The 26,457-nt window shown below is 39.3% G+C and overlaps 1 protein-coding gene across 2 annotated transcripts in view; it reads left to right on the top strand.

The window, feature by feature from the left end:
• Positions 1-25,219, top strand: part of DCT (dopachrome tautomerase) — a 29,536-nt gene extending 4,317 nt beyond the window's left edge. The window contains exons 2-8 of one of the 2 annotated variants that reach the window (XM_036893872.2): positions 4,227-4,526; positions 6,527-6,627; positions 6,762-6,928; positions 8,913-9,092; positions 10,407-10,542; positions 18,336-18,537; positions 21,834-25,219. In XM_036893872.2, the coding sequence (XP_036749767.2) occupies positions 4,227-4,526; positions 6,527-6,627; positions 6,762-6,928; positions 8,913-9,092; positions 10,407-10,542; positions 18,336-18,537; positions 21,834-22,006 (1,259 nt within the window). In that variant the 3' untranslated portion in view covers positions 22,007-25,219. Of the gene's footprint in view, positions 1-4,226; positions 4,527-6,526; positions 6,628-6,761; positions 6,929-8,912; positions 9,093-10,406; positions 10,543-10,880; positions 12,645-18,335; positions 18,538-21,833 lie in introns of those variants that run through there. The other variant, XM_036893873.2, reaches the window with a different exon arrangement.
• Positions 25,220-26,457: the final 1,238 nt, after the last annotated feature.

Here is a 26,457-nt window from a genome sequence, read left to right as displayed (position 1 = left end):
AGAATTTGTCTTTTAATTTTTTCCCAAGGACGTACTCAGTGGGAGACAGATTGGTATCAGAGCACCCTTTTTCTCTTACCTCTATTTCCCAGTAAGGTAATGCAACCTCTTCTAAAAGACCCCTCTGATATTTTTTGTTTCTGCTATTGGTGGATTAAGGGAAAAAAAATAACTCACATTAAGTTGATGTAAGGAAGGACTAGGAAACCTAAATTAAAGAAATAACTGCTGTGTACTCTAGGCTTTCACGTTATCACACTTTTCAGTTGTCTTCTGCTTTATAACAAATTCCTTTGACCAGGTTTAGAACTGCAGAAGACAAAGGGCACCTCACTTCAGAGTTTTAGCATATTTTCTAGGGGACATGCTTGAAAGGATTTTTCTTTGTTTTACTGAATACATTGGTCATAGATGAGCTCAAATCCAGACAATGGCTTTCTTTGTTTCTTTTTAAAAATTGTTTTGAGATATAATTGACACACAGTATTATATTGGTTTGAGGTGTACAACATAGTGATTTGATATTTGTATATGTTGTGAAATGAAAGTTAATACAATGTTATTGGCTATATTCCCCATGCTGTACATTACATCCCCGTGACTTATTTATTATAACTGGAAGTTTTACTTAATCTCCTTCACCCATTTTGCCTCTACCCATGACACCCTTAGACAAATGCTTCCTTATTAGCACTCCTACATTTCCCTTTGGGACAAGTATGGTTTTGTGAAAGGAGATGTCTTTGTTCATCATAACTGTGAAGCATCTCTAGTCTTCTGAGTTGGGGTTAATCATTTGTCTTCTGTTGCCCACGGCATTCGGTTTATTCTTGTTTTCACTTTTCCACAGTTAGACTTGTGTTGATGCTTCACTGTGCAGATGCTGTTCATCTCCACAAGATGAAGGCACTGTGCCTGATTTCTATGTGTATTCTCTAGTGCCTAATGCCTTTAATTCAATTATTCATTGATGTCTTCATCATCCATCTAAATGATGCTTACTTAGCACCAATTATGTTAGGCCCTGCAGGTACAAAGAAAGGGGAAAAACCCACAGGATTTTTAAGGTGTCCACAGCCTAGTGGATGAGTAAGACAGACTTGGAAACAAATATTTACAATACTGCTTGTTAGGTGGTGGCTAATAATACTAGTAATAACACTTAATATAGAATTTACTATGTACCCGACCATGATTCAAAGTGCTCTAATCTATCCACCTGCTTGTTTTCCATGGAACCCTTTGAAGGAGAGAACTCATACCCCATGACAGGCTCTGAGAGGCTAAGTCCAAAGTTTCCAAGCATGGCAGCTTGTCTGAATGTGCAAAAATCTGCGGGAGCACAGAAAGAGAGAGGCATGCTTGGTTTTGACTGCTTTTTTGGTCGTAGGAGTTAATAAATCCTTTGTTGAATACATGAATGAGGGAGATAATTAATTGTAGATAATTTTGGTTCTAGCAACCAAAAAGAATCATGGCAAAGAAAGTGCAGAAATCTGTAAAGTCATGTTACAAGTTATGAATTACTTGGTTTCAACATTAAGACCCCAAAATTCAAAGACAAGTTTTATGCCTTTAAATGTAGAAATGTGTTGCATCTATTATTACAAAATTCAGGTGTGCTATTCCTTAATGTTTTTAAGGATGGGATGACTCTTCTTCTGTAGAGCTGTGACTATACATTCACTTTCAGTCATCTGGTCATAGGTAAACCGCTGAAAATTTGGGTAGTTAGTATTCTTTAGAGGCATTTTTTTCCATCACTCCTCAAAAATACTCTATTCCTATCAAGGCTGCCAGAGTAGGAGATTTGTTTCAATTAAAGATGTTTTAAAAACAGGCATTGTACAATCTTAGCAGGTAAAATAAACCTGGAGAGAAAATAAGCCTGGAACACCTTGTGTAGCATCTGACACTATAGTAGCTGCTCAGTAAATATTATTGAATAATCTGTATTTAACAGCTTCACTCCAGTAATCAACATACATTTTTCATTTAACTCAAACTATTAAAAAACATGATATTCCATCTTGGAACTGGTAAAACTTTTCCTTTTAAGTGTTTTTTTACTTATGTTCTCATATGGTGCTACAATAGAGGAGCAAATAACTAGGTAAGGGTAGGCAGGATATTTTGTATAAGGAGGATAGAACTCAAATAATTCATTGCTTTTAATAAATTCTTCCTAATAACAGTTTTTTAAGGACATTTTCTTTAATCATCAAAAAATCCATTGGTTTAGTGGAAAATGAAGCCTGTGCTTTGTCTTTACATAGCACAAATGCTAATCATTTTATTTTCATGCCACTGTGAAATTTTCTTTTCCTTTAGAGATCCAGGTAACCCTTTCTCTAGTACGGTCAGAGTATTTTTCACTTACCACTGCTTTGGTACTTACAGTTTATTGAAAGCTATTTTTAGGGAGTGTTCTTCTTTCTTATCTATGAGGATAGGGGAGAAAGGAAGAAGACTTTATGTTTATTGGATTATCTACTACGTGCCTGATGTTGATTTTTATTTTTTGAATTAAAAATTTTAAACTTTCAGCTTCATTGAAGTATAACTGACCCAGGAAGTTGTAAAATAATTAAAATGTACCTTGTGGTTATTTGGCTCTCCACTTCTCTCATTCATTTGATAAGTGCTCATTGTGTACAAAGCCAAGCCCGGACCCGGGCAGCGGAAGTGCCTTTCAGGTGCCTGGAGCTTGGGCAAGTAGGTGGCCATGGTCTGTGTGATGAGTTCAATGAGGGGAATATGAGGCACTGGGGAACACAGCGTGGGGGCCTCTGACCCTGAAGGGGAATCAAGGATGACCTTACAGAGGACCCCTTGTGAAACTTAAAGGAGTGGCTAACCCAGGCAAAGAGGGATTGATGGTGACCATGAGGGAGAAGCTGTAGACAGGAGGAAGAGCAGGTCGGGGAGGATGGGGGAGAGGAGCTGAGGACAGCACGAAGTCAGGTGCCCATTTCAAATGCTTCACACAGCCCATTCAATCACCTAGAGATATGCATTTTTGTCTCCTTTTGTTTTAGCATTTCACTCCAATAAGATTTAAGTGTTTACTTTTTAACTGATGGCCACCTAAGGAATGAGGAGCAGACCATACCAAAAGCAAAAATCAAGCCTAAGAAGGGATAAGTCCAAGGGAAAGCTATAATAATTTAAACTTCGGATGCTAACCAGAAAGATGCTTAGACCTTGATAGGACTGGACCTCATTCCCTGGTTGACAAAACAGACACATTTGTGCAACAAGACAGGGTATCCGGCAGCAATTTGCACTTTCAGACACCATAGCAGCTAATTCACCTTTATGACCTGCCAGCCTCCATTGATTTTGTCTTAACTCTTGTGAAATAAACTAGCTTTTTAATGTTAGAGTTCCCCTAAATTCCTGGAAACCAGTTTATTTATTTGGGTTCCATCTTTAGCTTGGGGTGTATTCTCCTCTTTCTCTAAATCAAAGGACTACTTTGTGTCAGCCCTTTTGAGTGTGTCACAGGAGAGCAGCCCTCAGCAGCACGGACACCCAAGTGGGGGCAGGGAAAGGGTGTGGAGAAGACATAAATCGGGACACCCTGCCTGACCCGTGAGAGGAACGTCAGCAAGGAGGACAGCACATGTATCTGTTGCCAGGGCTTCATAAGCAAGTACCACAGGCAGGGTGATAAACACTAACTCGTTCTCTTATGGTTCTGGAGGCCTGAAGTCCAGGGGTGGTTGCCTCGGAGGTCTTGTCCTAGTTTGCAGGTGGTCATCGTCACCCTGTGTCGTCATGTGGCCTTCCCTCTGGACCTATCTGGTGTTCGTTTCCTCTTCATATAAGGACACAACTCATATTGGAGTAGCAGCCACTTTTATAACCTCATTTTAGCTTAATTACCTCTTCAGGAATGTCATCTCCAAATACAGTCCTATCCAGAGGGGCCGGAGGTGAAGACTTCAACATATGAATTTTGGAGGGGCAGTCAGCCCATAACAGTGTATAGTACGTTTCATATCCCGTCTCTTTGCTGGGAATGTTTCCAAGGTACTCTTGAGTGCTCAGGTCACTTGGAGATACAAGCATTTCCAAAAGGGAGTAAAAGAAGGAACTAGCTTTCTTTGCCTTCTCGTAAGCACTGCCTCCCTTCCGTCTCACAGTTCAAATGCTGACATTTCTTCCAAGCTACTTAAACTGACTTCCTTTTCCATTGTTCCCCTTTTAAAAAAATAAACTAGGAAACTTTGCCGGCTACAACTGTGGAGTCTGCAAGTTTGGATGGACCGGCCCCTACTGCAATCAGAAGAAAGCACTGGTTGTTCGGCGGGATATCCACTCCTTGACCGCTCAGGAGACGGAGCAGTTCTTGGGTGCCTTAGACCTGGCGAAGGCCACCGTGCACCCCGACTACGTGATCACCACCCAGCACTGGCTGGGCCTGCTCGGGCCCAACGGGACCCAGCCGCAGATTGCCAGCTGCAGCATCTATGATTTCTTTGTGTGGCTCCATTATTATTCTGTTCGAGACACATTACTAGGTGGGTTTTTTCCTTAGCCTAAGGTGTATTAGTACAGGCTTGGGATTGGGGAGATGGGTGGGAAGCAATATCAGGCAAGCCACTTGACTAAAGTACAACCTCAAGGAAAGAGTAGGTTTATGAAAGTCATGGGATTCTTAGCATTTAAAACTGCTGCCCAACATGAGGAGGGAGCAATTTCTTGGCTGCAGACATTCTGAAAATTTCCTCGCTGGTAGCTTTGGTTCAAAGCCTAAACTCTTCTCTATGAAGCTGTTAACCCTCCAAGACAAGAGTTGGTGAAGTGGAGGCAAATTCCTTTTGATTCCAGAAAACATTTCTAAATCTGGCCAGGGAAGCACTCTCTGACCCTTTCCTAGGATTAGAGGAATTAGCTGAACACGTGCTAAAGCACATGCAGCTTCTTTGTGCAGAGTGGGAACGTGTTGGAAGCGTAAATCTCATTGAGCGCACACGTATGAATCTTTAGACTTTCAGGCCATCGTTTATGAGGCCCATGCGCTGCTGGGATGCCCAAGTTTTTCCAGAGTGGTATCGTCAAGGAAAAGCAGAGGCTGAGCCAGCAACGGAGAGTTCCTCCTGGCTTAGCCCTTTGAATCACAGTTACGTGGGATGCTTGGGAAAAAGGCACCCTACTCTGATGGATGCTCAAAATCAGGGCCTGGGTACGACTTGGAATGGGGGGTTGTCTGTTAGGAACTTTATGAATCTAGGAGGTCCCTCTTTGTCCTCAGCTAACGTTCTGTCAGGGGTCTCCCACAGACATCAGTGTGCTCCAGGGGGGCTTGACTCCATGCCAGGTTCTTCTCGGTGCAGCCCTGAAACCTTGTCTAGACCTGTAATTCCCCCAACTTCTGGGGTCAGGGTGAATGCAGACACAGAGCTCACGCTGAGTAGTCAGTCTCACTGGGAATTGTCTGTCCTTGTGTTTATCCCTGGTTCCCTATTACTTGATTCCCCCCCGTCATTTTGTTTTGAGAACATTAAACTTTGTTCTGGATTAAAACATTTTCAAAGCCTGCCTGGCCTGCCGCGGCAACAGCACTTCCTAGTGCAAGTCTTTAAAAAACTTGCCTGTCAGGTAAGCATCTATCTTTCCTTATCAATAATGAGGAGGTCCTTCTGGCTATAAACCTTCATAGTTTTCCTGTCACCACTCTGAGGAATTTTTGCCTTATGAGAGGAATTTATGCTTCAAGAGGAAAAGAAAACTACAGTTTCTGGTCGTATCTAGGAATTAAATTTATATTCATGCCTGTTCAGCTCTCTGAAGTTATTTCAGGAACTTTGAAGGAAAGGACTGAAGTTAGCTAAAGTTTCTACATAACCATCAAAAGCTGTTATAAAAGGGGCAGAAGGAGGAACAGGCAGTAAGGAGGTCATTAAATTGCCCAAAGCTTTTCACTAAACGCGGCAGTTCCAGCCAAATTGGTCTGAATGTATTTTTCTCTCTTCCAGTCTCACAGTGACCATGCTCATCAGCTGGTGCTTTTAATGACTGACGACTGATGCAAAATCCATACAGCCCTCTGGCCATACAAATATCTGAAGTAGGACTAAGAGCAGTTGAAGTTGCTTTATTATTAATTAATCTCTCCCTTATAAATATGTGCATTGTAAGAAATAGGTTAGAAAATGTCTTTTAAAAATACATTTCATTTAGGTCTTAATGATCTGTTCCTTTGAATATTTTCCTTTCATCTTAATGAAATGTTGCTTGAAAATTAAATCTACCACAGTGGCTCTTTAAGATGAAAATGACCTGAATTACTCTGGATCTCTGTTGACAATCAAACTTTCAACAGATGGAGAATTTATCTTCAAAGTGCTAAAAATTGTTTAGTTGTTGTTGTTTTTAGAGAGAGAAATAACAAAAGCAGGTTTTTTTCCCCCAACGGAAACATCATGGAATTTCTGGCTTTGCAGACACATCCCAGGTAAGGCATAACATTAAAAAAATTCTATTCTGCAATCTCTACTATGTTTCCCAATTGTTTTAGGACCGGGGCGCCCCTACAAGGCCATTGATTTCTCACATCAAGGGCCTGCCTTCGTTACCTGGCACCGGTACCATTTGCTGTGGCTGGAAAGAGATCTCCAGGTTGGTCAAAGCTATGCATTTGGTGCTTGTAATTTTGCAATGAATTTGGTCAAGACCTGTATAGCTCTTTGCTGATATGCTTTGCTATATCTGATGGTATGAATTAATTTACTGTGCATGCCCTTGGCTTTTAGCGTCTCACTGGCAATGAGTCCTTTGCTTTGCCCTACTGGAACTTTGCCACTGGGAGGAATGAGTGTGACGTGTGTACAGACCAGCTCTTCGGGGCAGCAAGACAAGACGATCCGACTCTGATTAGTCAGAACTCAAGATTCTCCAGCTGGGAAATTGTCTGTGATAGGTAATGGCATGTATTCCTGCAATGGCTGTACAAGAACCATGTTTTCTGGTGTCCAAGAGGTAGAGAGCCAGTTTATATTCTGTTTCTAATGCATGTTGGGGTCTGTTCCCATACTTCTGAAAATGATTCCCTTGAGGGACATGGGATTTTTTAAAAGTCTAAGCCCCTTAACAAAAAAAAAAATTAGAGTAATGGAAATCACACCTGTGAATTAGATGTGCCTGGTCATCACTGGGAGATCAATGTTTTAAATTAGAAGTAGTTCTTGTGTTCAGCAACTACCCATCATATTCTAAGCAGTGTAATAGTGCTGTGAATACAAGGACAAACAATACATAGCTTCCCTTTTGAATATCATTTTATATTTACCAAGGTAGATTGCTTGTAAACAAACTACAATACAACTTTTGAAGTATCATAATAGATGTATACACAAAGCCAAGAAAAGAGTCAGGGAAAGTCTCTGATAGGCAGAAATTGTTCTGAGCCTTTCAGGAGGCACAGACCTTGACCAGGTAGGGGAGGGCGGTAAATGTGTCCGAGGTGGAGAAGGTGTCCTGTGTGAGGCTGGAAGAGTCACAGGAAGGGTGCGGTATGGCTGGACCGTAGGGTGCCGGTGAGTTGAGAGGCCCAGGGGATGGGGCAGGAGAGAATGGTCCCCGAGGTACTGCACAACACAGAGCAGACAACAGCCCAGGAAGAATTCTGTCCTCAGTGATTCCTTGATTTTGTTTCTCTTCCCTGGTTCATAGGAGAAAAATGTTCCCCAAGAGGCAACTCTGCCTTCCTTTATTCATGGTTTCCTCCCAAATCCTCCTGTTTTATCCCTTCTGCTCCAGCTCCCCGGCTGTGTCCTTCGCCTGCTCCATGACACACAGCTTCACTGTCCACCCCTGCAGCTGGGCATGTGTGTGTCCTGGGGTACAGGCGTCCCTAGCAGGGATCCCGTCTCCCACATCCTAAACCTTCCCTATAGCCCCCTGGACAGCGCCCCCCAGCGCGTAGGGATGGAAGAAGTGCTTTTTATGTGACGGTGTAATTCCATGAAGCACCATTTCCCACGGTGCCTAGGGGTATTCATAGGTGGTATGTGAACAGAAATTTCTATGACCAAGTACATTTAGGGAATACTGAATTTAAAGGTTTTTTTTAAATTTTAGAATGTCTCAGAGCTTTTCTTATATAAACGTATTATTATTATTAAAGAGGGGCCTAATCATACCTGACCCTCGCACCCTTATGTCTCAGACCATCTCCCTGGAACACATTTGGGAAATGCTGCTCTTGAGGTCTTTTTCCTCATTTTTAGGTCCGGCCTCTTCCATCCCCGTGTGTGTGGATTCTATCTTCACATTCCCAAGATATCCTTTTACCCATTGAAACCCACACAGAAGCATCTGCCACATTTTCTCTCTGCCAGGGCACCAGTCCTCTGAGGGTGGAATTCCAGGCCACAGCAGGCATGGAGGACCTTGCGTGGGCACGGAGCCCTCTCAACCATCCCTGCCCACTGGAACATTCTCTAATACAGTGTTTCTACGGATACTTTTCCCCTTTATGGTTTTGTCCATTTTTGCTCTGACTCCTCAATTTGCCTTCACTTAGTCTAAGATGCTTTCCTAGCTGTTCACAGGCACTTCCGGCAAAACTGGCTTCGCTCAGTATAAATTGGGCCACCCGTTCCTCTCTTCAGTTACTCAAAATTCAAAAGCACATGATAGGAGTCACCATTTACTGCTTTCCAGTGTAATGGTAATTTTTCTTCATATTTAGGCACATATTCATATTTCATGCATCTATGTTTTTGAAATGCCTTGATCCATAATCACTTTCAGTGGCAGTACTTTCACCCCCTATTTTTGACCCTTGCAAGCTATTTGTAATAATGTTGTCATTACTATGACTGATTGGTTTGCTTGGCCTGAAGTTATGGTACTATCCATGAATTAAGACACATTATTTTTAATCTCCTCACAAACCTTAGCTTAGATGACTACAACCGCTGGGTTACACTGTGTAATGGAACTTACGAAGGTTTGTTGAGAAGAAATCAAGTGGGAAGAAATGGAGAGAAACTGCCATCTTTGAAAGACCTACGAGATTGTCTGTCTCTTGAGAAGTTTGACAGCCCCCCTTTCTTCCAGAACTCCACCTTCAGCTTCAGGTTGGTGCTGTCAGCGCTGCTAGACTGGCAGTTACAGTACTTACGGATTTTCATGCCTGTGGTTGTAATGAACTGGAAGGAAATCCGGGTGTTGGGAGACATTCACAAGGCTAAGTAGTGGAGAGAGGCTGATAAGAGAGGATAACAAGGGATCAGTGTTAGAAACGCATCATCCCCTCACTGAAATTAACAGTGTAATTTAATATTTTGAAACTTAGCTATTTAAAACCACCTTTTGTATTTCTAATTATGGTACACATAAAGGTCAGAACCAGGGTACCTCATTAATGGAGTATTTTTAAAATATTTGCTCATGTTTTTTCTTTTGTTTTCAGTTTATTAGCAATAGACCTTAATATTGGGGTCTGAGATCTCAGAGGAGTATTACAGACTAATTGCAACTCAAATCATGGCACAGCAATGACATTACAATACTTGAAATTTAAAGGCCAGCTGATAATTCTCTTCCTCTAAAAAGACTCTAAGAATTGTGAGACATAGATGTATGGATACAAATATAATTTTAAATAAATATGGATGGGGCTCCAAAAAGCAATGGTAGATAGATTCTTCTCCCAAACTGAATTTTTTTCTCTTATAACTGTGTAAATTCTACAACTGGTAGGTTATTTGGACCTGGTCAGAGTAGACTGAACGTACCCGCAGAGGTTGTGCTAAGTGTGTGGGGCTCAGAGTCTGTGCTGGAGTTGGACACAGCCCTCAGAATAGTGTCAAAGGCAGGTAAAAGGTGGCATTTAAGACTGTTGTGGAAAGGAGCATGTGCTAGTTTTTCATTGTGATAAAATTGTTATTGAAACAGTGCAATCCACATAGAGAAGGATGGGGGACTTGGGGAATATGTTTAGAATGCTGAATATGTCAGAGTCAAGCTGCAGGTGTATTTAATTGAAAAATAAGAATATAATGTCATATGTGAATCCAAAAAATATTGATTCCAGGCCATGTATTGGGCATGGTACTGATCCCTGAAAATAAAAACTTGAAGAAAACAGTCCCTCTCCTCTAGGAATTCATAGTCTGGCATGGGAGATAGATATGAAGGTAAACAATTGTCATACAGACACAAAAGAGATGGAATCCAACTGAGCAGGTGTATAAGAAGTATTCATTAGGAGTTCCCTCTCCTAGAAGATCATCATTAAAGATTGGGACTAATTCATAGTTAATTAGCTATGGCAGAACTTCCTATTTCCCTACCCAGTCTCACATCAGAAGGCTGTTATCTAGGCTGGAAACAAAAAAAACCCTTTATCAATCTGTGACTCTTATTGCTGACATACTGATTTCTCTCAGGAATGCCCTGGAGGGGTTTGATAAAGCAGATGGGTCCCTGGACTCTCGAGTGATGAGCCTTCATAACTTGGTGCATTCCTTCCTGAACGGGACGAACGCTTTGCCACATTCGGCTGCCAATGACCCCATTTTTGTGGTATGTTTAAAGACTCAGAATAGATGAAAAAATTTTCTAGATAGCATGTTGGATGTATTTGCTTTTGTATACGACTAAGCTTGGGTGTGTGTTTTACTCTCTCTGTGAACAAGGGGATGCATTCATATTTAAATCAACTTTAATCTGCACCACAGGGGTGGTAAAATAGCATTGGAAGTCCCCTCATCAGAAACCCATCATTTAGAGATGGTTAGCTTTGGAATGACCCTACCCAGGAGTTTACAGTCCAGAGATGGATTAAAAAATTAACATAACAATATAATAAATTTTGGCATAATTTATATCATGAATTAGTATAATGATATATTATTTTTCAGCGGTTAAATGAGTGCTGTTGGAGATGAGGAGAGGCTAGAAGGACTGAGCAGGCACCTCGACGCTTGCACGAAGCCCAGCAACCTGGCACTTTTGGAGCAAAACACAAAGCCTGAAGCCCTGTTTGCTCTTTGGTTCTTGGCCCCCTCAGTGTGGCTGTGTGCTGACTGAAAATGGGTTGCTCCTGTCAGACCGTCATTGTGTCCACTTCGGACTGAAGCTTCCATGCAAGACACTTGTTAGAGAAGAGTCTGAACTTCCCTGGTTGGACGTTAATAGGTTCTTTCATTCCTGTGTCTACTTGCTAATAAGTACTTGTAGGTTTACCAGAATCTGCTCCTTACTTGCTCTTATGGTTACACACCACTTAGTAACAAGTTTATTGGAGAGGAAGGGACAAATGGCCGCTAGCAGGAGGCCGCTGATGTGTGGAAGAACTGGCAGTGCTGAAAGGACAGATCAGGTTGGGTCGGTTTGCAGACTGGAAGGTATCTTCTCTTTTGTTCACAAATGAACAGAGAATCCACTCAAACTAATAGAGGTTCTAAAATTCATTCATTGACTTAAATAATTGGAAGTTCAGGAGTGCTGCTGGTTTCAGGTACTGCTGAAGCGGGGGGTCATTTTACCATTGAAACACCACCGGATTACAAATCAAGTCGGTTTTTTTAAATCCTGACTTGGGATCTTGGGAGCCTCATTGAACTTTGTGGGGCCTATTTCCCACTCAGCAAAGTGCAGGTCACAGGACCTGATCTGGTGTTGGTGAAAAGTGTGGTGCTCGTTAAAGCAACTCTTAATAGATTAGGATAATATGCAGCTGATCTGGAAACTGCCAAGAACAATACAAATGTTATCATAAAAACAACAGTGTGCTTTATGGTAGTCGGTAGGAAAGAATTAGAGAGCTATGTGTTGACTTTTGAATTTCCAAACCTGATTTAAGCTTCCTTACCTTGTTCTCCAAAGCACACAAGTTGTGCCCCAGGGCAATGAACTGACAAGCACAAAGTCAGATGTATTTATTTAAGAGGTGATTTATTATTCTTACTCCACCAGGGTAAAAAAGAATATATGAACAGGGAGGGTAACCGTATAGCTCTCAGTGACTCTAAGCTTGTCTGGTGGCATGAAGGTCTAGATAGCTTTTTGCACCCCCAGATAGACGGAAGCTCAGTAAGGGTGAGCTGTAAGAGATCCTGAGTTGCAATAATATTTTAATGTCTTTGGATGTAGACAGGCGGCAGCTACATTCATCGTGGTGAGCATTTTGTGATGTGTGTAATTGTTGAATCCCTATGTTGTGTATGAATCCAATATAATACTGTATATCAAATATATTTCAATTAAAAAAAAAGAAATTCTGAGAATGAGCAGTTAACAGAGCTGCTCCTTCTTTCTAAAAAGTATGCATTTCCTCATATTTGTGTGGTAGCAATAAATGAAGGGGTTGTCCGAAATGTGGACTATCGGTCCCAACTTCTAGCAAGGTGGGGAGCTTACCTGCACAAACTTCAGAGCCATCTTTGCTCTTCTGTAGGATGCCTGCCTCTTTTAATGGTTGTAAGCTGATAGTTCACATCATTTTTCTGGCTGCCACTCAGCCATCATTTATGCAAAACATTTCTGGTATTTACTGTGTCTGCTATATATCTATAAATCTCTTTATACTGCATGTTCCTAAATAAGTTTTCATTAAAATATATATTTCAACTACATAATTTGTATGCACAATCCATATTCATGAGCAGAACCATCTGACAAATGGAGAATTATATCCCAAACCTTTCTCTCTTACTGCAGAAAATAATGGTGATGCTAGTAATCTGATTTTTAGCATCTATGTCTCAAGGTTGTGCTACATCTTATTTCCCTCATCTGGGGAAGCCTGCTGAGGATGCAGGGCTTGGTAACACTTTTCTGTGAATGGCCAGGTTGTGTGTGTTTTAGGCTTTGCAGGCCAGATGATCTGTTAGAACTACTCAGCCTTGCATGAAAGCAGCCATAGATGATTCATGAACAAGTGAGGGTGGTGTTCTAATAAAACTTTATTTGCAAAAACAAATGGTGAGTGCCGTTGGCCTGCAGGCTTTCATTTGCCAACCCCACCTCTATGGGATCAATATCTGTTCTCTGCAGTAGGGACATATATATTAGTCATATTTCTTTTCCTGCTTTGGGTGCATGCCGCATTATGACTTTATGGATGAAAAATCTATGACTTACATGTAGTTCAAAGATATCAGATGTTTAGTCATCCTTATCTTCATTACTTTTAATACCTTCAATATTTAAAACTTTGTGTTTCTTTTGTATAAGTTATCATGTACATATAAAAAGACAAAAATCCACAGCCTTTCTTTGAAGGCATAGAAGGAATATGGTTTTGGCATTAGTTCCAGAACTCACAATTACTTTAGGCAATTTACAAAGAGTTTCATGTTGAAGCCAATTCAGCCTTAAATGATTTCTCACATACTGAGATCCAGGCTAAAGCATTTAACTTAAAAGAGCGATAGCTTCAGGAATTTCAAATTCACAAGGCAGTTTATGCAAATATATTGCATACAACATTTGTTAAAATTATTTTTGTGGAATCTCTTCGAGCAAGGAAAGCACAAAGTGGTATGCAATTGCAAAAATGAGTAAAAGAAGAAACAATGTTAAAGTACAGGAAAGACTGAACCAATCCTGAAATTCTAATAATTCATAAGGTAATTGAAGGAAATGCACCCATTTATCATGGAAAATAAGATTAGGTCACAGGCATGCTAAGTAGTGCTGTCTTCAATATTAAATTTAGATATAATCTAAGGAAGATAAAAAAGGGGAACCAATAAACTGTAAAGTTGCATAGCTGAGTTAACTGACAAGAAAGAATTATGTTAGAGACTAATAATTTTCTTCCTGCTTCCAAAGATACTCTGCTTAAGGGTGTATTTGGATATTATTCACTTAGAAAGGGACATTCGCTTAATTCCTAGTGGCTAGGGGATTCATAGGTTCACAGCTAATACTGAAGGGCTCTTATCATTGTTCTTCACCTTACGCATGGAAATTCTTAATAAGTAAGAGATTTAAGTCACATTATTATTTGTATTTTTAACAATGACAATTAAGTGGATAAGCTAGGTCCATCGATTTAGGAATATAAAGCACAAAAAGAGAAAATGAGTTTCTAAAAGCAAGGATCGAATGGATGACACCAAGTCAGGCCTATAAGACCCCCTCTGGCCCCCCTCTGCTCTAGGCTGCAGTAAAATCAGTAAAATTAATAGGTCACAACAGCAAGTATAAAATATCTCCGAGTTAGTATGAGTTTAGTTGAATTTTTTAAAAAGAAGTATATGGGATCTTGCTTTTCTCTGCCCAAGAGGGAAGCACTTAAAAATGGATCCATTTTATTTATCTTTCTTAAAAATCAAAGTCATACTTAGACTAATATCTTAAGTAATTTAAATAACATTATTTTATGTCAATTTCCAAATGGTTGAATGATTTTTAATGATTTATGATTTCAGAAACATTGGCTCCAAATTTTTAAATGTCCATAATGGCATCTCAAATTGTCTGTGTATTTCCCTCCATAGTCTTCTATGTTTATCTGTTGCAATTATAATGCACATATTTTTTGGGTAGTTACATAATTTCTGAAATTTTTTTAATTAAAAATTTTTAAGTAGATAATGCACAGAAAAGGTTCAAATATAAGACACAAAATGAAATACTTATATCATTACCATCTCTAAGCTATTCAATCATTTTCTTCTGTTCTTCTAGATCTACTTTATAAATATACAAACAAATATACAATCCAAATGGTGGCATTCTAGAGATGCTTCAGTGACTTAGTTATTGTTATTATTACTATTATTATTATTTTTTTACTTATTCTAAATCACTCCATATTAGTTCATAAAGGCCCTTTGCATTCTGCTCTTATGTCTATATAGTATTCTATAGTATGGATTTATTCTGGAAATTTAAACCAGTTTCTTACTTATGTGTATGTATTTGGTTTTTAACCTTTTGCTTTACAAGTAATGGTGCAGTGAATGAATATGTTGGGTGAGTCCAGAGAATAAAATCACTGGGTCAAAGTTTAAATAAATGCATTTGAAATTTTGATAGGTATTGCCAAATTGCCCTCCAGAAGTTTGCATAATTTTCCATCCTATCATCTATGTAGCAGTGTGACAATTCCCCATTCTTTCATTAATACAGTGTATTGTTACTTCTTCAACTTTGCCAATCTGATAGATGAGATGGTATGTCAGTGGGTTTTAATTTGCACTTCTCTTAGAAATGAAGTTCAACATTTTTTCATACATTTAAATAACCATTTGCATTTCTTTATCTGTGATCGCTCTGTTTATGTATGATAATGACTTCTGGAAAGAGAAAAAAACTGAAGGCTCATAACAGAACCAGCTCCCATTAGTTTCTCAAGAGCAATTCAAGGTATCTTGTTTAGGAACAATATTCACACCTTTATAAAAATACTTACTCTACAGGCAGCACTACTTCTCTTTCTAGCCTGTGGGTACATTAGCATATGCAATATTTTGCTTACTGCATGCTTTGCATCTTCTTGGCACACACTAGCCTTTTTTACTACATTCTATAAATTAGGTACTCTGTATATAGTTCCTACTACAGCATTTATTGTATAATGTTTTATAGCCCTTCTGAGACCTATCATCTTATTATTTTTACCTGTTCTTTTATCTCTTCAAATTATGAATTGCTTCAGAGTCCTGTTCCTCCCTTCATTGTTTACACTCTGCACTGGGTAATGCTGGTTCTTTCCAAAAGTTATTCGCCTCTGAAGCACTTTCTATTCCTGAGAATCTTCTCTTTTTCTAGTCACAATTTGATCTTTGATGACATCTAAAAGCTCAAGAGATATTCCTTCCTCAAAAAGTACATTCTGTTACACTCTTAGATACTTTTTCTTTGTATCACTTAGGATTTGGTTCAGCTGCTTAGAACAGAAAAACCAAATTTTAGGAGCCTAAACAAAATAGAGGCTTGTTTTTCTCTTTATATAAAAGTGCCCCAGGAGCAGTCCATCCAGGGCTGGTATGTGTCTCCATAGTCATCATGGACCCCTTTGGTTGCTGCACTTTGCCATCCTTGGTGAGGGGCTTCTTTTCTTAACTTTGCTTATTAGCTGTTAAGATGACTGCTGCAGCTCCAGCCATCACATCCATCTTCCAAAAGCAGCAAGAAGAAATGGAAAGGGAAAAATGGACACTTTTAAGTTGAGGCAACCACCTTTAAAGAGTTTTCCTGTAAGTCTCCAGCCAATGGATATCATGGACAGCTTGGCACATTGCTTCACACAAAATACAAAGGAAATTATAGAGGCAGAGAAGGAGAATGGATATTGGGTAAGCAACCAACAGTGCTTGCCACCCTTTGACATTCCATCTCTATTGCTGCATCTCCATCCCTGAAGTAAAACTTTACTTGAGGAAGGCAGGCTCCCCTGGCCACACAACTTCTTCCCAGGAACCTTTCATCATCTGGAATTCCAAGGATTCAGGGCATCAGGTACTCTTTTTCAGGGACTTACACCAATAACTAACACTTACCACTTTTCCAGGGCTGATACCCTTCCCCAAAGATGACTTTTCCTGAACTTTACTTGTAGCAAACTCTGATCACTTGCATTATCACATGTTCTTCCAAAGTTGTTGCTTGTGAAATAAACTCTATGCCTTGATTCCTTCGGGGCTTAAATTTTGTTACTCAAAGACAACACTTTAGAATTCAAAGTGACTTCTATCTCTGTAAAATCCCAGGCCTTATAATTTTTATGTTTTGGTTTTGAAGATGATTGCCTCTGCCATGAACTTTAAAAATCCGTTTGGGAAAAGAAATTCCTTCAGTAAATCACTTGATTCCTTTTACTATCCTGAATGTAGCCACATGATACAACATAGGTAGAAAGCTCCCACTATTGCCTGAATAGGGCAACTAGTAACAGAGAATCTCCTCCAGTAAGATTTGGAAATGTTACTTACTAAGTAAAGAATAGTAATATAAGCCAGAGGGCAATGCTCTAAAAGGGTTGAGAAGTGCCAAGAGCCAAGCATTCAGAATGGGACAATCAGGAAAGAGGTTCAGGAGAGGACTGTTGAGTTGGTCCTTGAAAGAGGCTGATGTCAGGAAACAAAAGCAACAGGCTTGCAGACTGAGGAAGTGGCACCAGCCAGAAAGGGGCCTAATGAGCTGAACTGTACAAAAATAAAAAATAAAACTGCTTTGCATGGCCCCGTCATCAGCCAGCACACATTTATGAAGCATTGATTCTGCCCAGTTTACATGCTAAGCATCAGGATTCAAAGGTGAAATGACCTTCGCTCTGACCTTCAGGAGTTAGGGATCTTGCCTGGAAAAATAGATAAATACCAAGTGATAATATAATTGCACCAGTGCTATAACTGGGGTACAAGAAACAGTGGTGAATAGAGGAATGAACTCATTTATTAAGTATTTATTGCAAGGAGTACCTCCCTGCCCCCACGTGACAGTCCCTGGGGTGACAGGCACTAGGTAGGGACACAAGGGGAAGGAAAAGCAATGTCCCAGCTCCCTGACCTTACAGTCTACGAAAAAAAGAGGAACCCAGCCTACAGCCTGGCTGTTCGTAAATATATGATATGTTTTAAATCATATTTAAAAAATAAATATATTTTCATATAATCCTTTATTTAATCATATTTAATTATACATTTAAAAATATATGATATGTATAAGGATATAAAACTCTCACATTTATATCCTGCTGCATAATAGGGGCTATGAATGTAGAAATTTTGCTGTTAAAATTGTAAAACTTATAATAATTGCTGTATTTGGAAAGGACTTTAACAGTTTCCTTGAGAAAATAAAAATGAGCACTAGGCACAGTACATTTTTAGATGTTCTTTTGCTGGCCTAACACCAAGAATTCAAATGAGAGGGTTACAAAATGAGCACAGAGAAGGGTGTTCCTGATGAGCAAAATTTGACAACCCATTCTGGAAATTTCACTTTTACTTTCTGTCTGTTTGTAGTACAGCCCTGGCAAACCCAACTCTTCTTTCTCTGCTGTTAAAAGCAAGGCATCTGCGTATCGACTAGAATATGTATCTCATCACTATTGCCTTTCTTCTGAACTTAATAATTCACACACACTTGCTGAAGGCTTCACATGTTCCCAAACCCATGTTAAATCTGTAAATGCATTTTCATTTGTTCACTTGGCACAGGGGTTTTGGAGACACATGCCACACATCCTTGGAAATTTAACTGAAAATGCCAGGGGCTATGTCCCTGAGATGAGCTTCGGTGTCCAAAGTTGCTCCTGTCAAGGAGAACCTGGCTGCGTGGTAGACAAGGCTCCCGTGAGATTGGTCTGCTTGGAACTGATCCATCAATGTTAAATGCCACGTTCAACTGTCTTGCAGGTCCTTCATTCTTTCACTGATGCTATTTTTGATGCGTGGATGAAAAGATTCAATCCTCCTGTGGACGCCTGGCCTCAGGAGCTGGCACCCATTGGTCACAATAGGATGTATAACATGGTTCCTTTCTTCCCTCCGGTGACTAATGAGGAACTCTTTTTAACTGCAGACCAACTTGGCTACAGCTATGCCATTGATCTGCCAGGTAACTAATACAACTTCTAAGGAGTGATTCATTCATCTTCTAAAGGAGCTTTTTCTCTTTCTTTCTTTCTCTCGGCCTCTCTTTCTTTCTTAAATGTAAACCAAGATCATAAATTGAAGTAATCAGCTCTAGGTAAATTTACTGGCAATTTCCTAGAAAATGTATCTTTCACAAAAATGAGTCTAAATGACAATCAAACATCAGAAAAGAGACTGGTTGAATGATGATTGTTTGAGAAAATTGTAAATTGTTAAGAGACCTATGCCACAGAGGAAGTATCTATTCCTACACCTAACCTGACAATTCCATCTGACTTAATCAGAAACTGACTGTGGTTTGAGATGTCTAACCAATAAAATCAAAATACAGCAGCCAAATGTGGCCAGGGACTTGCAGGACTTAGAGATCATTGCTTGAGTGCTGGTCTGGGTTTGGGGTGAGGCCGGTACAACACTTTGCTTGAGCACAAAGTTCAAGGGGATGCCAAAAAGTTCACTAATCGAGATAAATAATAATGTAGCACAATTTAAAAAAAAATCAAAATTAATGCAGAAAATTCATGATGAGTATGCTATTAAAATTTTAAGTAGAGACAGGCTGTTGTTTGTTTTATTCCCCCTGCTTTATTTTGTAATAAGAACGCTTGTTTCCAATTAGCCCACACCACCCCGACCAGGTAGGTTTGTAAGGTTGCCACTGGCCTGCCAACAGACTGGGCTACATGGGGCTTCATGTGTATGTTTTCTTAATTAAAGTTTTTTCAGTCATGCTTTTAAATTATAGATTTTTATTAGCTTTTTCCTACCTGGTTCAAAATACGGGAGGATATTTTGGTAAGTGTATATAGGAGCACACATTTTCCTATTCGCCCAGGCTCCAAAGAAGCTCCACATGCCATTTAAATAATCTTAGGACTGAGAAAGAAAAGGTAAAACAATTTTCAAAAAAATCTTAATTTGTCAAGAATCTGAAAAACACACAGTCCATCTGCTGGTGGCCTTTTCCCATTTGTGTCTATTTTGTCTTCCTTCAATCTCAGCCTTCAAAGTAATCACAGCAGCTCCTGTGCTCACATCTCTCTCTGACTTCAGGGTCTTTCAGGCCCTGAAATCTCCCCTGGGTTTCCTTCTGGCTTTGCATCTATTATGCTCTGTCTCCTTGCTGATTTCATGCTTCCTTTCTTTGGGAACCTGAGGATATCTCTTTGAAGCTTCTCTCTTCTCTGAGATGGAATATAATAATGATCAAAAAGTTTGGAATGTGCATTTGGCCATGTTTCCATCTGCTCTGACATCAGCCAATGAACAGGTATAGGCTGAGAATCTAAATACACCCATTCACTTATTAGAAGATACAAATGCACTTGCATTTATTGGCTTGACAAAGAAATTTACAGTCCTATCTGGGAGACACAACTATAATTAAAGGTTAGAGAAGGGTGTGGGGGATTTAGGAAAGACTTCTTGAAGAGGGTGGGTCTTGAACCAGTTTTAAAGAGATGGTAGATCTTAAGCAGGTGAGGCAGAAAGAAGGGAGCATTTTAGATGAAAGAAGGGCAGGGAACAGGGCTATGAGGGGCGTGTGTAGTCTATACAGAGGACTGTAGGAAGCAAGCCTGGCTGACGTAGAAGACTTGGGTAGAAGGTTCATGGATTGAGGTTGGAACTGTGAGAGGGCCTGATTACCCAGGGCCTTAGAAGCTAGGCAGGAAGCACAATGAGGAACCACTTTATACCCATTAGGACGGCTACTACTGGAAAGCAGAAAATAGCAAGTGTTGATGAGAAGGTGGAGTACATGGAGCCCTTTTGCACTGCTGGTGGGGGTCTAAAATGGTGCGGCCTCTGTGGAAAACAGTGTGGCACTTCCTAAAATAATTAAACTTAGAATTACCATGTGAACCAGCAATTTTACCTCTGGGTATATACCCCAAAGAATTGAAACCAACAGATATTTGTACACTTCTGTTCATAGCAGCATGCACAATAGACAAAAGGTGGAAACAACCTAAATGTCCTTCAGGAGATGAACAAACAACATGTGGTAAATACATACAATGGGATATTATTCAGCCTTAAAAAGAAAGGAAATCCTGTCACATGCCACATGGATGAACCTTGGGGATGTTATGCTAAGTGAAATAAACCAGACACAAAAGGACAAAACCGGCATGATTCCACTTATATGAAGTATCTAGAGAAACTCATAGAGACAGAAGCTTGTAGGATGATGGTTGCCAGGGTCACGAGACTTGGGGGTTGGGGAATTACATTTCAGTTTTGCAAGATGAACAAAGGTCTGTGGATGGGTGGTGGTGAGGATGGCGCAACAGTGTGAATGCACTTGATGCCACAGAACAGAGCATTTAAAAATAGTTAAGATGGTAAAATGCATGTTATGTGTGTTTTACCATAATTAAAAACAAAATCATTTTTCGTTCCTGAACAAAGAAATGGCAGAATAAAAATCTGTGTTTCAGGAAGGTGATCCTGGCAGGGGAGAACTGCTGGATTGTAGAAGGAGGAGAGAAAAATTTAAATCTTGTTGGTAGAATCCCTTCAGGGTGGGTCAGGGCTCTCTGTGGGGTTGGAGGAAAAGAATTAGGAGGAGGATTTTACCTTAGAGTATGAGAAACTGAATTCAAGAGTAGCTGGCCAAAGGTAGGAGAATTTTTAAAGAAATGATAAATAGGCATAAATATATTAAAATGAAATCTATTTTGTGGAACAGTGATTCTAAAATAAATTTTAGTAGAGGATTGGATTTATCATGTGAAAGACAGATTTTATTCACAGCTATTTAAATGGGTACAGGTTTCATCTGCTTTTGTGCTATTGAATGTCTCCTGTTACAATAGCATTCAAATTTGTCTTACACATTTATCACCCTATAAAAAGGTAGAGACAATAGAGAATTTCTCCACCTGAGGGTTGTATATTTTGTAGTTCCCCAGATACCATTTTAGCATGCACTTTTACAAATAAGTTGCTTGCTCACAAAAGTAGTTATATACTTCCTTGGAGGGTTTATTCTGTTTAAGTATTTGCTGCAGGAAATTTAAAAAATGCAATGAGCTATATTTAAATAATGGTATGCCATCTCCTCAAGAAAAGCAATTGTGGATATGATAAATAGCTGGTAGGAAAGGAGAAGATAAATTTTACTCTAGCCAGTGTAGTTTTGCTTCATCAACAAAAACACATGTGAAAGGCAAATTGGTTTATTCTTTTCTTTTCTAAGAGTATTCAGCTGATGAAAATCCCAATTGTAGACCCTCTCATCTGTTTTAATTTCAGTTGAAGAAAGTCCAGGCTGGACCACAGTTCTCTCGGTAGTTATGGGAGTGCTGGTGACTGTGGCTGGTCTTTTCGTGCTGCTGGTTTTCCTTCAGTATAGCAGACTTCGAAAAGGATATGCACCCCTCATGGAGACCCATTTAAGCGACAAGAGATACACAGAAGAAGCCTAGGGTGCTCACAGCAGCGAAGCCGTAGTTCTGACCCTGAGGATGCAAACTAACTCTCACGAACTGCCTTGAACTGAAGATCTTTGGCATAGTTCCTCCTGTTGTGGGGATGATCCCAAATACAGAAGATGCTTCGCTGTGGTTTCTGGTTTGTTGGTTAACAAACTCAAGCCGAAGTGCTTGAGGCTCTTCCCAGGAGCATCAAGCAAAAGTACAATGGACAGTGTGTGCTACCTGACAGTGATTCCCATGTTGATTAAGCCTTCTTGTATTTTGAGAACACCAAAAAAAAAGGTTGGTAGGTGGATTCGTTTTAATTTGCAGGTCAGTGTAATTTGAGACCTGGCCAACATCATGGTTCAATGTTTTTCAGCCCGAGTGTCTTCATTTGTAACGAGGCGAGGACGAGGGGCGGCGGGTGCTACACGCGTCAGGATCCCTTTCAGCCATAAACATCTATGCTTCAGGTGCCTTTCTGATTGTCTCCTGAGCCTTATTTTCCTTCTTCTCCAGCCTTCAGAATGGCCTTAATAGGCCTTATTTTACCAAATAGAATGGACAGTAAATGAATAAATGAATGACCCATTTGGTTCTCTTTTGTGAACTAGACTTTTCAGAATTTATCAAAAGTCTGCAATTCTTAACAGTAGACCTGTCACAAATTTAATAGCTGGATAAACATTGATCCGATAGAGACAGATATATAGATGAGGGATTAATTTATTGAGCTTTCTAGTTAATTCAAATACTATTTAAAAATTTATTAACGAGCATAGGAATGACTCTTTACAGGAAAGGCTGGCTGGAGAAGGCTGGTGAGACTCTAATCCTGAATATAAGACAATTTGATAAGTGCTTCATTGTTCTGAGGTCTCATTTGGTGGATCCTGAACTAATCAGGTACCCGTCCTGATAACCTGATTCCAGCAAGATAGCCTTAGATGAAAAATTAATCGCGTATAATACATTTGACTTATTTTTAAGAGCTGACTTTAGATTCATTAACATGCAGTGTACTGGCAGTTACCTATGAATGCTAATCAATTAAGTCTTATTTAAAAGCAAACCATCCATACAAAATATAACAATTCAGAATTAAATGGTTATGTTCTGCTAAGCAATCATCAGATCATGAGAGATAAGAATGAGGTAATCTTTCCTGAGATGTTCAGCCTGACCGAGATGATCCCTACTTCTAAAAAGTTAATGGTTATTGAGACTTCAAGGCAAATTTTATGTACTCATATCTGTACTGTGCATCAGGAGTGAGGCCAGAGTGGTGGCCTGTCTGCTCGTTTCAGCCCCTCTCTACCTGAATGGATGCGTATAAAGAATGGAACTTTGAGGACCCTGGAGCTCCATAGAGGGAGCCTAGAGGGTGAGTCATCAGTGACCTTGTTATACTCAGGAATAAGGCAATGAAAGCCAGAGATATAGACGAAGCCCTGTCTGAACTGAATTTGTGTCTGTGTGGGTCTCATAGAGCTACAGTATATCTGAGCTTAGGCTCAGTGAATGAAAATCAAGATAGCCCAGAGTCCTTCGTGGAATCATGCCCTGCTTAGGCCTTTTTAGCTACAACCACATGCATAGATCTCAATTCCTGCCTTTAACAGTATTCATGGAAAAATCAACAATGTTTCAATAACATGCTCCTCCCTGGAAGGTTGATGCTCTGAATTCAGAGTTGTTGGGAACACATTTTTACCCCCTGCTTTTTTAACTGAAAGAGAAATATATTAAAATGAAGATACAATTGTGCATGGTAGGTATGATCCTGAAGAGTTACATATAAATCAATTTCATGTTAAAAGCACCAGGGGAAATCACTTTTTCTAGATGAACTATTATGAATAATCCTATAAAGCAAATAACCCCCTCAAGCTTATCTTTCAGGTTTATCAGAATTTTCAAACATCATATTCCAATAAGATTTATTTAAAGGATGATGTATCTGAGGTAGAAATAAACATTAATCATTTATAATTAGTTACTTTTATCTACAGGGTGTACAATTTTTTATAAATATTATGTTCTATGTCTTCCTAAAAGAAATGATTTCCTAACATTATAGTTCATAGAGGGGGATAAAATTTTCTAACATTTTCTAACATTATAATAAATCAATGATGAATGCCTCTTAAAAAATTTAAAAGTAGGACAAACCTGTAGAATAAAAAAGTTGATATTTACCTACAATGAATATCATGCAAATAAACTCAGAAAATACCACTGAGCATTGTAAGGCTGTACTTCCCAATAATAGGGAAAAAAATTCAATATTGTAATAAGTGAATAAACTTAATCCTTATATCCTCAGTGTTAGAAAAACTGTATGTATATGAATTATGATTTCAAAAGAAATGTTTTATAAAGCTCACATTCAAAAGTGAAATGAAATCTAACAACTTTCCTTTGTGAATTAAAGTCTCTTTTAATTCTAAGCTTCTTTGACATTAATTTGTGTCTTGTTTAAAATTTAACATTGTTAATTATAATAATCGTAATGAATAATTTTAATCTCACATTAACTAAAAGTAGAAAATGTATTAAAGAAGAAAATAAAAATGTTTTGTAGATTATTGTTTATCTGTTGAGGGCTATTGTTTTTTAATTTGTGAACATCAATTCACATCTTTTTGGTACTTAATACACATATATTGGGATATATACATATACATAAAATCACTAATAACTACTTCACTTTTGAAAATAAGTTCTTAAATAAACCAATGTTTCTGCTTTCTTTTGAATTTCTAAGCAGTTGCTACTTCCTGGCTTTCTATTATATATAGGTAGAAAAATGAGACACCAGCCTTTTCCCAGTGAAGAGTTACTTTTGATGTCCGCATAGCCTAAAGACTTATCTTGAGGTGCAGGGGAGGTAGGATGGGTTTCTGCAGCAGCTAACCTTCTGGAAAGTCTTCCAGGTCAGTCAGCTTGTTGGGAACCCCAGAGGAAGACCCCAGAAATTAGAGCTAAGTCATGGTTATGTGTATTTGCTTCCACATCTAGACTTGAAGCTTCTGGAAGTCAGGTTATACATCTCTCTGTGCAACTCCAATGCCATTGTATCAAAGCACATTAAGAACTCAGAAAATGTGGGTGGTTAACTAATACAAGCACATAAAAGCCAATTCATCCCCTAGTGGTAGATAATTACTCTCCCCAGTGCAACAGCAAAAACCAATGTTGGATTCTTCCTACTTCTACAGGGTCTTGCTTATCCTGTGTACTCTCTGTATATTTTTTGAATGACTAAACTAATCTCAAATAACTTTGCATTCAGGGCTTCTGGCATCTGTTTTGACATATACCAAATAAAACATTACGTTAGTGGGGTCTTGCATCCCCACCATGAAATTATAACAGCCTATCTTTCAGTCTCTGAGTTTTACGTATGCTAGGTAAAATTTTACTCTGTGCTACATAATACAAGACGACGCTTTTCAGCCATATTTTCTTATTGGGCATGTCTTCTCCCTGGTAGGGAGGCCTTAATTCTACCAATTATAGAGACAAGGATAGAAAATTAAGACCCCACAGTATCATTTAGGGTTCTCCACTCTCTAAGGTGTTAAAAGCCTCATTTCAGTGAGAGGAGTGAGGGAGAAAATTATTTAGGAAGGCAAACCAAGACTTTTCTTGTGCAATTGGACCCAAGAGTTAAACTCTTCCCCAAATGGCATGATTCTGACTTTAGCGACCATGACGTTCAAGCTGAACACCACCCCTGTGGATTTAATTATGATTTGGCAGGTGGCTTAATGAAATCTTGAAAACAACGCACAAGGAAATTGTGAGCAGTAGAATAAGTTAAAGTTTTCTAAAGCAAAACAAAACAAACACTCAAGATTCCTATTCAAGGCCTATAGGCTTTCTATTATTTCACCAAGACTGTACTTGGCGGAAACCATTAACCTGCTTGTGTTATTTGCCACCCTGATGCAAGTTAGACTTCTTGGATGCAAAATGACTGAGTCTGGCCCTTCTTCTTCCACCATTCTCTGCTTCTTGGCTGCTCATAAACACAAGCTACAGCTAGCAGCATCTCCCAAATACACTTGTTCTTTGTGTTGTAAATAATGGCTTGGAGACAGGCTTAAGTTTGTGCCTCTTCTATTAAGATAGTGGAAATTTCGCTGCTGGGGTACATGCTCTTATTCCTCATTCCCTTTGTATATTATTGAGCATTTCTGAATTTGTAATCAGAACGATGACCATCCTAATTAACAGATCAGAATTAGGCTTTACAATAAAGCAAAACCTGCCCTCTTGTGTTTTATTAGAAAATTGCACATTGTGGCAGAGTTCTTAACAGCTATTCTCCTCTACTGTGGTTAATTGCCTGGGTCCAAGAAAAAACAAATGCTGGAAGATTTTGCCATAAATTCAGACATCAGCACAGCTAGAACACAGTATGTAGAAGGAAACCTTGGGCAGGAGGGAAATCA

The sequence above is a fragment of the Manis pentadactyla genome, chromosome 17 (assembly GCF_030020395.1).
Source record: "Manis pentadactyla isolate mManPen7 chromosome 17, mManPen7.hap1, whole genome shotgun sequence".
NCBI classification, from domain to species: Eukaryota; Metazoa; Chordata; class Mammalia; order Pholidota; family Manidae; genus Manis; species Manis pentadactyla.
Note: the sequence above shows the minus strand (reverse complement) of the source record. Positions and strands in the feature narration are given on the sequence as shown.